The sequence below is a fragment of the Quercus lobata genome, chromosome 5 (genome assembly GCF_001633185.2).
Source record: "Quercus lobata isolate SW786 chromosome 5, ValleyOak3.0 Primary Assembly, whole genome shotgun sequence".
Lineage (NCBI taxonomy): Eukaryota > Viridiplantae > Streptophyta > Magnoliopsida > Fagales > Fagaceae > Quercus > Quercus lobata.
In genome coordinates this window covers 32,922,983-32,937,144 of record NC_044908.1, presented here as the reverse complement: position 1 = coordinate 32,937,144, position 14,162 = coordinate 32,922,983, and the positions used below count along the sequence as shown (strand labels likewise).

The 14,162-nt window shown below is 33.4% G+C and overlaps 1 protein-coding gene across 1 annotated transcript; it reads left to right on the top strand.

Moving 5' to 3' along the window:
- Window positions 1-11,356: 11,356 nt before the first annotated feature.
- On the top strand, window positions 11,357-12,461 carry LOC115991923. The gene has a single exon (XM_031115903.1). It carries the CDS (start codon window positions 11,532-11,534, stop codon window positions 12,114-12,116), a length of 585 nt encoding a protein of 194 aa, XP_030971763.1. The 5' UTR covers window positions 11,357-11,531; the 3' UTR covers window positions 12,117-12,461.
- Window positions 12,462-14,162: the final 1,701 nt, after the last annotated feature.

Sequence of the window (14,162 nt, the reverse complement as noted above, 5' to 3'; positions counted from 1 at the left end):
AACTTATCTATTGATCCATCCGGTTTCAATTTTTTCCTAAGGACCCATTTACAACCTATGGTCTTACAACCCGGTGGAAGATCTACTAATTTCCAAGTTCTATTAGAAATTAGAGATTTCATCTAATCATTTACAGCCTCTTTCCAAAATATAGCATCAGGTGATGTTAAAGCCTCTTTTAAATTTTGGGGATTTTCCTCAATGTTAAAGACATAATAATCAGGACCAAAATCCTTTTCAACTCTAGCTCTTTTACTTCTTCTAGGTTCCATTTCAAAATTTTCTTGATTTTGTAAATGTGATGTAGAAGAACTAGGTTGTGACAAAATATTTTCTTCACCCCCACTATTTTTCAATTTAAAAGGAAATTTTTCTTCATGAAAAATTGCATCTCCAGATTCAAAAATTATTTTGTTTTCAAGATCAAAAAATCTATAGGCTGCACTATTAATCGCATAACCAAGAAAAGCACAGGTAGTAGCTCTTATACCTAATTTAGGTATTTTAGGGTCAGTAAGCCTTACATAAGCAAGACAACCCCATACTCTCAAATATCCCAAATTTGGCTTATGTCCTTTCCACATCTCAAAAGGTGTGGTATGTGACTTTTTATGTGGCACCCTATTCAAAACATGACATGCAGTTAAAATAGCTTCACCCCAAAAATGTAAAGGTGCACCAGATTCAATTAACATGGCATTTGTTAACTCAATTAAAGTTCTATTTTTTCTTTCAGCCACACCATTAGAAGCAGGTGAATATGGTGCAGTAGTTTCATGGATAATTCCCAAAGACTGAACAAATGAGTTGAATGCACTTGATTCATACTCACGACCTCTATCACTTCTTATTCTTTTTATTTTTCTACCGAATTGATTTTCAACTTCTTTTAAAAAATCTTGAAATTTTTCAAAAGCATCACTTTTATTTTTCAACAAATAAATAGTTGTATATTTTGAGAAATCATCAATAAAAGTGATAATATATCTATTTCCTCCACGAGTTAAAATTCTCTCAAATTCACATAAATCGGAATGAATTAACTCAAGCAATTCGGTATTTCTTACAACATTTTTATGAGGCCTTTTTGTAATCTTAGCTTGACTACAAGTTTCACATTTTTCAAAATCTTTTGACAGTCTTGGAATTAATCCTAAACTACTCATGATTCCCACATATCTACTATTTATATGACATAAACGAGCATGCCAAAAATTAATAGAAGAAAGCATATAAACTGAACTAGTGGATGCTTTATTATTCTCAACATTCAATTTAAACATTCCATCACAAGTATAACCCTTGCCCACAAATAATCCCTTTTTAGTGATTACATAATTATCAGATTCCATAGTTTGCTTGAAGCCAGCCTTGTTAAGCAAAAAACTTGACATCAAATTCTTCCTCATGGACGGAGTGTAAAGGACATCTTTCAATGTTAGCACACGTCCAGAAGTGAATTTCAATTCAACCTCACCACTCCCAAGAACCTTGGTTTTGCTAGAATCACCAAGCATAACAGTTTTTTCTTCTTCAAAAGGAGTGTACAATTTGAACCAATTCTTGTCATAGCAGACGTGCCTATTAGCACCAGAATCTGCCCACCACCCTTCAACGTATTGCACCATATTAATGTCTGTAATCATAGCCACTAAAGGCTCTTCGGTCACGTTAGCCTGCGGGACAGATTCACGTTTCCGAAATTTGCAAAATCGAGCAATATGCCCACTCTTGCCACAGACAAAACATGATCTATTAAATTGATCTTGTGAAGGGGGTCCTTGGTTCTTATTGTAATTTTTATTTGGGTTTCCCCTTCCTTGAGGTCTATTATTATTTTTAAAGGCTCTTTTTTTAGGCTTCAATTGAACATTTTTAGGAAAATGATTTTTGGGCATATTATTATTGGATGAAATAAGGTTTACCTTTGTGGTGGAATTACCATTGCTCTCTTGTGTCATGAGTGCATCTTGTCCTCTAGCCTCCTCCTCCACACGGATGCGTGTGATCAAAGTCTCTAAGGATGTCTCCTTTTGTTTGTGGCGCAAAGTCTTTTGGAACTCCCTCCAAGATTGTGGTAGTTTATCAATTATGCCAGCTACCACCAAATTGTCTCCAATCTTTATGCCTTCGGATCTCAATTCTGCTACAATCATTTGGAAGTCTTGTGCTTGATCCACCACCGATTTTCCATCCACCATTTGGTAACGGAAAAATCTACTAGCAACATACTTCTTTGCACCAGCCTCCTCGGTATCATACTTGCTTTGTAAAGCTTTCCAAATTTTCTTGGCAGAATTGTAAGTTGTATCATAATAATCATAGAAATGATCGGCAAGACAATTCAATAGATAAGAGCGCCAATTATATTCATCTTTTGTATACTTATCTATTTTTTCTTGATGGAGAATATATTCTTCCTCACTCATCTCATCGGTAGAAACTTTTGATGGATTCTTGTCAGTGAGAATGTAGGCGACTTTGAGAAGACTCAAGTAGAAGAGGACCTTTCCTTTCCACCTCTTGAAGTGGGCTCCCTTAAAGCGAAAGGGCTTGTTGAGATCTCCAACAGGCTCATTTGGTTTCTCTTGTGTAGGCTCCATATGTTGAATCTCCTTAAAATTGTTGGTGCAAACACAATAATAATGGAAATAACACAATGAGAAACTGAATAGTACTTCTGAATATTATTAATTCAATGAGAAAAATTACACAACACTATTTGGACTGAGGCGCGGCACTCGCTCTCTTTAAGGAGATTCAAGCCCTTGGTTGGCTAAACTTAGTAACCGGTGCAGACCTTCTCTGACTTGTCTCCCCTAGGATACAACAGCCCAACAAATGTTGTATGGTTAGAACAACTTCTGCACAAAGTGTTCAAGCCCAAAGCTCCACCAGAAGAACACCTTTCTTTGGCCCGAAATTTCTTAAGTATTTAGGAATATTATAGAATTCACTCTCTCACACAATACACTTTGCTTTTAACTATTTTCTTCATTCACTATTGATATGAGATTAGTCCATAGCATAGTCGTATATATAGTCTTCCAACCCTTCACATAACCTACATGTTATTTATTAATTTAGAAAACTTCTCTTAATTTATTTAATCTAGCTTACATACAAGTAACTCTTTCTTTAACAACTTTTATTATAACTCATCTCTTTATTCATCTTCAGTTATTTTGAGTTTTAACATATTTAATTTGAAATGTACTAACATAACATATTTAATTTAAAATGTACTAACAGGTAGTCATTGGGTAATACATGGCTCCTATTAAATTTAAAAGTCCTCAACAATAGTTATTGTGTAAAAATAATCATTACATCATTACATTTACATGTCAAGTTTGAGGTCCATGAGGGAGCTTCAATAGAAGATCTATAACCTGTATTAAAAATCAGAGATAGAAAAAAAAAACTATATTGTCATTCATCTTATTTAATTTAACTCTTTTTTTTTTTTTTTTAGAAACATGTCATTCATCTTATTAAACAAGAGCTGGAAAATCAGCTATTACAACATTATTGGTATCAAGAGGAATAAACTTCATTATGAAATTTAACTAGAATGTCATTTATCACAAAATTAAATCTCATTAGAATGAAACTTGTCATAGGAAACCAGAGAATGTGAATTGGATTCCATCCTAAAATTTTAAATTAACTTTATTAGATTTAAAAACTAATTCTTTATTAAATTTTGATCTAAAATAAAATCAAATACTATATAATAAAAATTATGCTCTAAAAGTCATGGTTGTGCTAAGTAGTTTAACGTATGGGTTACATGTCATACTATAAGCTTTTGCATGTAACTCATTAGTTATTAAGATAGTTTACTTTAGATGGAACTCTATTAACAAAATATCAAGTGGTTTATTAATTGTTAGCATGATTTATTTTACATAAAACTCTACTTCCTAGGTTTCAATAAATTTAAAATGCTACTCCAATAAAATTTTATTACAAAAATTTTCAATAAAAATTATTTTTATTGTTTGTATTCTAATATGATAAAACTTGCATCCTAGATATTGTGCTTGTGCCAAGTGGCTTTAACATATGCATTACAAGTAATTAAAGATTCGAGTGACTCGCTAAGTATTAAATTAGTTTAGTCAATATTAGTAAACTACTTTTTAAACCTATATATTGTTTTTGAATAATTTATATACTACACGAGCACACTACTAGTTTTTTTTTTTTTAATTAAAGATGGATTATGTAGATGACTATGCTAAATTTCCGTCCACACCAGAAGAGCAACGAAAGGATCATCAATAAGACTAAATAAGGATATAGGGGTCAATTTGAAATTTTGATTTCTTTTATCAACTTTGCTTTACACATCATTTTAACAACTTGTAGAAAAAGTTGTGGAATAAGTTGAGTCACTATACTTTTTTTTTTTTTTTTGTGAATTCTTAAAAAAAGTAATCGAGTCACTACAAAAAACTCGTCGTACTTCAACGTAATTTTTTCCAGCATTTTTGAAAACGACCGCTATAGAAGACCTATAGCAGCTCTTTTAGAAACTGCCACAATAGGTTCACCTATTACAACAGTTTAAAGTCAGCGCTTTCTAAACCACTGCTATAGATACCCTACTATGGTTTAAGAAACTGCCACAATAGGTATAGCTATTACGGTGTTTCAAAACCGTCGTTATAGGGTTGAAATTAGAATTTTCAATTTTTTTTTTTTGGTTTTGTAAATAGCCTATTTTGGCAGTTATAAAACCATTGCTATAGACTTCTTCATTTCAAATACCTATTCCAACAGTTTTAAAACTACCGTTATAAGTTTCTTTATTGTGAATACCTATTTTTGGTGGTTTAGAAACCACTACTATAGGTTTCAAATTATAATATTTATTTACTTTTTTTTTTTTAATTAACCTATCCCAGCATGTTTAAAACCGCCGCTATAGACTTAATTTTATTTGTTTTTAAAGCATCCTATTCCGACTGTTTTAAAACCGCTGCTTTAAGGTTCTTCATATCTAAAACCTATTCTAGTAGTTTCAAAACCGCTGTTATAGGCTTCTTAGTTTTGAATATCTATTCTGGCAGTTTAGAAACCGCCACAATAGGGTATAGATAAGAATTATTTTTTCTAATTTTTTTTAAAATTTTTAATATCATCTATTCCGGCGGTTTGGAAACCGCTGTAATAGGTAGTTTAATTAAAGTGAACAATTTTTGTCTGAAAGAGCTACTACAGCGGTTTTAAAATCGCTATAATAGGTGTTGACTTCGCCAATACTTATTATGGTAGTTTTGAGAACCACCGCAACAAGATAGGATTTTGCCATAATAAAACTAATTCTACTATTTACTTATTGCAGCGGTTTTAAAACCGCCACAATAAGTCCAAATTTTTCCACAATAAGATTTTTAGGATATTCCTACTCAAACTTTTCGGGTTCCCACTTAAAATTTCTTTTCATGCACACTTAATCAAAAATTTCAGTCTCTTACTTGGGTCTAAACAAAAATACTGAACCTCACTCTCTCTCATTCTTTCCCATTATTTCTCACTCTCCCTCTCACTCCCTTGCCGCTCAGCATACCCATCCACCACCATCCATCCTGCTGCCGACCTTACCCACCATCTCCATCATGGATTAGGCCGATCTAAGTGGCCTTACACTCCACCACCGCCACCAGCACCTTCCTCAACAGCCACCACGGCCACCCCCGGACTCCTCCCTAGCAGAAACCCACCATCTCCTCCACACTGTCTGATATGCCAAAAATGTATTAACCCCTTGTGATGAATTAATTGATTAATTAGTCAAGTTTATTAATTAATCAAATTAACATGCGATGTACGTGGTAGCACAAACAAATCACCAATTAAACTAAGTATGCAGCGGTAATTAAATTGACATGGTGATTTGTTTACAAATGAGAAAAACCTACATGGCAAAAACTCCACCGGGTGATTTTAAGGTCACCACTCTCGAGAATCCACTATTATCAAAACAAGCAGTTACAAGTAAAGGAATCCCAGTACCTTAAACAAATTACCAATTAAACTTAGTATGTAGCAGAAATTAAATTGACATGTTGATTTGTTTACAAATGGGGAAAATCTACACGGCAAAAACCACACCAGGTGATTTTAAGGTCACCACTCTCGAGAATCCACTATTATCAAAACAAGCAGTTACAAGTATAGGAATTCCAGTACCTTATACCAACCTACAGTTGAACCCTTACCCCAATACCCAATTGGACTTGTTTTGTAGTGACAATCTCTCATTTTCAATGCATGGCTCCTAGTACGTGACTAACCAATTGCGTAGATTCCAGTATGCGACTTGATCACCAACTTGAGAAAGATGTTGGCTGCAAAGTTCTTATGTTCATCACACGATAAAGATCATGAAGTTGCTTGATCACAAAACCCTATGGTGCACAAACACAGCAGCTTCTTCAAGAACTAAGGCAAACTAGGTTTTCAATCACACCTTCCTTCACACTTGTGGAATTTGCTCTTGTGCAACTTGTGTAACCTTTTTTGGCCCTCAAAATAATCCTTATATATGTTTTAGGGTTGTGAGAAAAGAAAGCCGAATTCACGGATTGGATGAAAATCAGCTTGAAAAGCTAAACTTCATAAACCTTGATAGATAGCCATCTATCGAGCTAGTTGTCGAGCCATGGGCTTCAGCAGCTTTTAAACCTCGATAGATGCTAGTTGTCGAGCTTTAAAATCTTGCACTTTCTGACTTGATTCTTGGATAGACTTGCATGGGTTTAACACTTGAACTTGAAACCTTATTTCTTAAAGCATTAAACACATCCTAAATCTACCCAATTACAAGTAAAGTGCGTTTCGTCAAAGGATTAGCCAATTACATAAAATGTTGACATATGTTCCTAACATCAAATCACATATGTCCTAACACTGTCCATCCCACCGTTGGCTTTCCCCACAATCTCGCCTTTGTCCTTTGTTCTCTCCATTGTGAATCAGGCCGATATAATCGGCCTTACACTCCTTTGCCGCCACCACCACCTTCCTCAACAACCACCTTGGCCATCCACAATATAGCTTCCCCTCTAATATTTTTTGTTTTGCTTTTATATAAAAGAATCCATTTATACTTTATTTCTTTACCTGCATTGAGGTTTTTTTTGGTGGTTGAGGTTTTTTAATTTTTTGGTGGGTATGGGTTATTGTTTTAGGGAAAGTTTAATTCTTCACAACATTGACATTTTTGTGTGGATTTTGTTATTTATTTATGTTTTTGGTTTCTGGGTATCATTGATTGTATATTGTGAAAGTTTAATTCTTTACCAGCACTAAGGTTGTCAACCAAAACACGAATAACCACTATCATTTTCAACTCCACTTTCAATCTTGATTTTTGTTTTCTTGTTTTTTGTTTTTTGTTTTTTGTTTTTTTGTTTTTTTGTTTTTTTGTTTTTTTTTTTGTTTTTTTTTTTGTTTTTTTTTTTTTTTTTTTTTTTTTTTTGTTTTTGGCTAGAATTATCTAAAAAACTTAGTATTGTTAGTGTTACATGATCATTCTAAATGTTAGGGTTGCATATTATATGTTTTAACTATTTTTAATGAAAATTAATATTCAGTGATAGATTTAAACTTATATATAGTGCTAGTTTTATAATGAATATTCTTTATTATAAGTCCAAAATAAATACTCAATGATTTTTGGGGTTGATAAATTATTGATTGTTCGAAAAGTTTAAACTGGTAGAAGACTGTAGATTTAATCATTTAATTAATCTAACATGTGTAAATGAGACTTGAATTTAGATCATTCAATAACAAGAAATTTCATTATTTGAAGTAATTTTGAAACCCATAAGAAAAAGAATAGTTAAAACTTAGAACATGCTTTTGCACACCCCATCACGTGACTCTCGTGCTCTGATTTTTTCTTTTTTTTCTTTTTTTTTCTCTGATTAATACGTGTTCCTAGTTCAAGAACTATAATTTCTCTTCATGTACATGCTATAGTAGAGGCGTATAGATTCTAAATTATTTCTTCACTAACCAACAATTAATACGTTAGTTTTAAGTTTGAAGCGTACTTTCTCATCAAACCTTTTTAATTTGCATGCGCATGCATAAAATAAAGTATCATACTATCATATCAAATATCATTACACTTCTAACCACCTTTATGTTAAACAAACAAAATTAGTTGTGAAATGATGAGCCTAGCTCAAGCTCACACTAGTAAACTCCTAAGTTTCAATTATGATGTCCACATCAAGTGACATTACAACCAAACTTAATGTCAGTTAGTATGAACTACTAACTAATCTATGTTTGTACTATAAGAAAATAGTTTTTTTTTTTTTCTTTATCTTTATTGTACTCTAATTTTTGGGCCATTCAATGTGTATCAATTATTATGCATTATTATTATTATTATTTGTTTGAAAGAGGATAGAACTGAATCTCGATGTCACCAAAGTATACTCCAGAAATAAGACAATATGCATATATGCTCACATATTGAATTAAATTGACATTTTCAACCATGAGGTACTTTATTATTATTATTATTATCATTATTTAGTAGGTTCATCACGGTCCACTTTAATGGTGTTAAGAAATTAAAGTGCCAAAGCATCACTAACCCCAAATGATTAACTAATGTATGCATTGCTGGATAGCCTGGATTGGAAATCTAAGAGAATATTGGAAAAACACCATTATACTTATGGTTTCTCTCTCCCCGGGAAAATATCTTTGTGACCTTCCCCCCCAATTAGTTTTCCATCTCTATTTTATGGTTTAATAGTGTTATTTACTTGTTTATCTGTGAACAATCATTTAAAAAAAAAAAAAAAAAAAAAATCGAAAGTCATTCTATTCTCATGTGCAACCTACCTCTGTGCAGAGATAATTACAATGCCAATCACACTTTATGACGGAAAAAAACAAGAAGGTACACAAAAATAAATTATAACAGAAATAAAAAATTGTGATTCACAGGCAGTAAGGACCATACTATGAATGTGTGAGAAATTGCAGGGTGATCCACAAGCTTGCAACGTGACAAGATGTGGGATCTTAAATTGATTGATGTGGATTTGAAATGAAGCACACTTTGTACTCTTTAGTTTATACAAAAAACTCCAAAGTTCATCATTAAGAAAAGGTTATTTTACCCAGAAGAGAACATATGTTATTCACAAGCAAATAGTATTCTAGCGTCAATTTGGGCCCCGTGAGTTCAAAATGTAATTGATAGGAGCATGTGATTGTATGCAAAACTGGGACAGAAACAAAACTATGTCCTAGTGACTTTGGAGACAATAGTTAGTGTAGGAGACTTTATAAAATATTAAGACAAGTTCTGATGCAACAAACGAAGGTGCCAGCAAATTTAACTCTTTAATAAATGGCGTCATGCATGTGTGAAAATTTGGGTGTCTAGCTAACACATTATGAGATAGTGATGTATTTTTCACCTTAAGATTCACTGAATGACTGAAAGATTAGATCATAAGTCAAGGTAAGAATATTATTAAAAAAGAGTAAAGTTAGACGTAAACTTTTCATAATTTGTTGAGTATCAAGTTGTGATTGGTATAATATCATTTTTATATGGTCCTATCACTCACATCATTTTTATTTTTCCCCAATCACCATATATGACTTTAATAATTATGAAAAAAAAAAAGACTTTAATAATTATGAAAAAAAAAAAGTTGTAAAATTTTTTATGTCACATTGTCAATATATGCCTTGTAATCTTTATGATTGTCATGGACTCATGTTCGTTTTTTAGGGTATGTTGGGAATTGCAACGTGGAGGAAGACGGATGGAGAAAAGAGGAGAGGAGATGGGAAGGTGCCTAGAATTTAGTTTAATTACAATACAGAAATTTTATGAAGGTCACAGTTACATTGTAGATTTATATTTTTCAAATTCCTGTATTGTCTTAGATACTCATGAATTTTAGAAAAAAAAAAAACCATAGAACAAAAAGGACACTCCTTGTTATAGTGCTAACATTTTTCTATTCTTAAGTGTTGCCAATGACATCCTCAAATAAGTTAGCAGCAAATTGTTACCAGAATATATTTCTTTTGAGTTGCCTACCTAGAGGATCAATTAAAGAACAAAGCCAGTGAAGTTGTTGGGGATATATTCACTATGGAAGCTATTACTTGAAGGAAAGCTACCTACGCCCTTAGATTCTTATATAAAATCAAATCATTGGTGGGCAATTTGTTAGCTCATAATCGATAATTAATATCATAATAATTATGTAATAAGGTCCCAGATGACAACAGTTCAACGTGCAACTTAAGCTGATATCATATTATGTTCTTAGTCGCTCTTTAGATATAATATAATGAGGAATTAGTTAGTGATGGCAGACAAAACATAATACAATTTTTTTTTTTTTTTGCTGAATACATAATACAATTAAGTAAACAAAGAAAGTCCCATCTTAGATTAATACTTTCCAAGCCTTCTTACTTTCCTAGTAGTCCAAAGAAAGTCGATTCTCTATAGATACGGAAAAGCTTTTCTACATTATGGAAACTGAAATATTAAGTAACAAGTTCATTTATTTTACCACTTTTTTTTTTTAAGCAACAAGTTCGTTTCACCATCAATTAGTAGAGTTAAGGACCATAAATACTTACTACCGCGTACTCTTAGTGTGATGATTACTTCACAAGTATAAATGCTTGTGGAGTGTGGAGAAAAAGGGCCGGGATTCAAGTTTCCAGGAGTGAGATTTACACACATATACACTTAAATTAGGTTAGAGTAGAAATTTTATCTTGTAAAAAAAAAAAAAAAAAAAAAAAAAGACCATAAATATTTGAAAATGAATTGGCTTCTTGAGTGGCATTTAGTTTTGGGGAATCCGAGTGTGCATCCGAATAGATGTGCGCGCCTATGATGCTGCAACCGAAAAAAAAAGCACAAAAGTCTGTTAGTAATTTAGGACAATTAGTTATGGGAGTTCCGTCAATCATATGTAATTCATGTTGTTAGGTAGGAATGAATATTAGGGATTGCTTTTTGCTTAAAACAAACCCGTATCAATCTTTAGCAAAAGGGTTGCCAAGTTTGAAATCGGAGCCACTTTCCTCCCAACTTAACACACAAAAACGAGTAGTGTGTGTCCCACACACTACTCTTTAGGCAAGCCGTGATTGATGGCAAACATTTCCACATGGAATCCTTAGGTCTCACTCCTCAAAGTTCCATCCCTCTTAGCCCTATTTTTTGGAGGGAACATGGGCATGCATACCCCACACTACTTTCTTTTTTTCTTTAGTCAATCTCAAGTTTCAACTTTCAACTAACATCCATTCTATAAAAGAAAAAATCAACCCCCAAAAAATGAAAGTCTAAGTCACCCCTCTACTTCACCAACTTCCTTCTACATTATCTCCACCTCCACCTCCAACTTTATATAAATATATACATCACTTTAGCTCTTTCCCAAATTATCACACACAAACACAAACACAAACACACACACATACACATTCATATCATTCCTTTAGCCATGGATTGGTTCTCATGGCTATCTAAGACAGGCCTTGAGCCGTCTCTAGTCTACGAGTATGGCCTTGCTTTTGCTCATAATGAGCTTGAAGAAGAAGACATGGTTTACTTCAACCATGAGTTTCTCCAAAGCATGGGGATTTCCATAGCCAAACATAGGCTAGAAATCCTCAAGCTTGCTAGAAAGGAGAGGGGTGCAAGTCCACGCCCCATATCAAGGCTTCTCGTCGCGATCAAGAGGACAAAGAGGTGCTTAACTAAATACATTCGTACATGGATTCATCATCGCGAGGAGTCAGCTCTGGTGGTTGTACCAAGGCCTAGTTATGGGACAAGATGGAAGGGAGCTATGATGAAGAGGAACAAAAGATTGATGACGGCAAAACAAGGGAGGTTGTTGCTCACAAATGGGAGTCCTATGGTGGCTAAATCAGGGCCAATTTGTGTTGATAGTTTTTCAAGTCCTATGGTGCATGATCATCTTCGTAAGGATGAAAAGATGGATGAAAACGATGATGGGTACTGGTCAACTGGTATTGAAGAGATCAGGTGGGATACCATGTTTCAAGATTTAAAACCCACATAATTTTTTTTTCTTTATGTTTTGTTTTTCTTAGTTGTATGTTGTATTTGATCTATATTTGTTGTTTCCTCTATTCAAGTTAATTTAATGGTGAGAGATGGGTTTTTTTGGGATCTTTTACCAGAGAGTTTTGATTGTGTTTGAGAAGACTTCTTTTCATTAGTAGTGGTGGGTGGGTCATGTAGATGGCAGAGTTTAGTACAAAGGTCTGTTTCAGTAATGAGATTGTCTGCCCTGCTTTTGCATGTTTAAAGGCCTTTATTCAAAGATAGAAGAGAAAGCACTAGTATTCAGTGTCTTTGTTAGCAGAATTATAGTGTTTGATAATTTCACTCCATTTTTCAAGCATGGTTAAGTTCATTGGTTTTATTATTCAGCCAAACAAATCATCGGTTTTATTTTTTATGTTGAAGATAGCAAAAAAGAATCCACATCAGTAAGGGAAAAGAGGAATTTAAACTATTGTATCTCTTTTGATGCCTTTTGACTCTGACAATTATACTTTAGTAGAAAATTTGACCCATCTGACATACAATATTGGTTAGAAATGGCAAAATGCAATTAAGATCTTGAAAAATCTACAAAAATTATTCAAATACTTTATATACTCCTTTTGAGATGGGTTTGGGGCTCAGTGTATGAGGTATTTAATATACTCGTATCAATTAATTACTATTAGGAAAGACATTATTCCATTACTTCAAATTCAGCACTTTTCATTTTCCATGGAAATATTATAGACCTCAGCGTAACTTTCACTTAGAGGTGGTGTCTCATGAGACGATCAGTTGTGGGTTCCACACGTTATGGCCTTGTGAAGGGGAGGTCGCATGAGATGTCTCATGAAATAATTTTCCCATTGCTACATGATATTGATGAAGGTTTTAGAGTTTTACTTCATAATATTGGATAATTTATTTGTTAAACAAATGGCGGATGAGTAGAAGTTTCTAACTCGAAAAAATTGGATTAACCTGAAAGTAAGCCAATTAATATAAAGTCAAGAACAATTCTGTGGGTGCAGCCCAAAAACTACATGATTCAACCAAAACCTGCCCCAACTTGTCAATAAGAAATTGTGTCAACCAAACTTAGAGTATAAGAAGGGGTATTTAAGGATATGATATCAATTATCAGCAGAGCCATGTATTTTTCAAGTGTTTTGATCTTATTATTTCTTCATGAATAATGCTAAAGCTAAAACACTTGAAATAAACAATTTTAATCATAGTAGATACATTACCCAAATGTACCATAAAAGAATCCTTTCTTCAATTACTAAACGTTTTGGATATTGTTTTAAAAAAAAATTCAGCCCAAACCTGACGTGACGATTTTTCCAAAGTCTAATTTTTGGTTCCTAAAAAAATATAAAATAAAAAAGTGTCTAATTTTTGGTAAGTAAACAATTTTTGGTCCTGGTGAGTTTAGCCAGCTAATTTGCTTAAAAGTTAGACAAAATGTGTCTTCAAGAAGATACTTATTGTTTAAATCCATTTTTTGTTTCACCAATAAGCAAATAAGCTGATAGCAAGTAAAAAAAAAAAAAGAGAGGGGGGGGGGGGGGGGGGTGGTGTGGGGAACCTTCTAGCATTTCTTCCCTAGAGGTACACTTCAATGGGTGTGAAAGAAAGAAGTCCAATGGAAAGCATATTAAGAGACTTCAGGTGCCATGGAAAGCATATTAAGAGAATTCATAGCTAATGTAATTTCACAATACATGCCATCTCCACAGGTACCAATAAACACAGCAGGTTGATTGATGTCAAAATTTGGAAGATTCGCCTCAAGATGAAATGTGATTGTATTTGATACATAAGGGAGGAAAAAAAAAAGTCCCTCAAACACTAATAATGAAAACTTGAATTCAAGACGCCTACTCTAAGCCCCAAGAAACTATATCTTATTATAGATATAAATGACTTTAATTGAAGCTTCCCCAAACAAACTGCCATTAGCTGGCAGCCTGACACACAACCAACAAATAATTACTTTAATTGAAGCTTCCCCAAACAAACTGCCATTAGCTGGCAGCCTGACACACGGGGG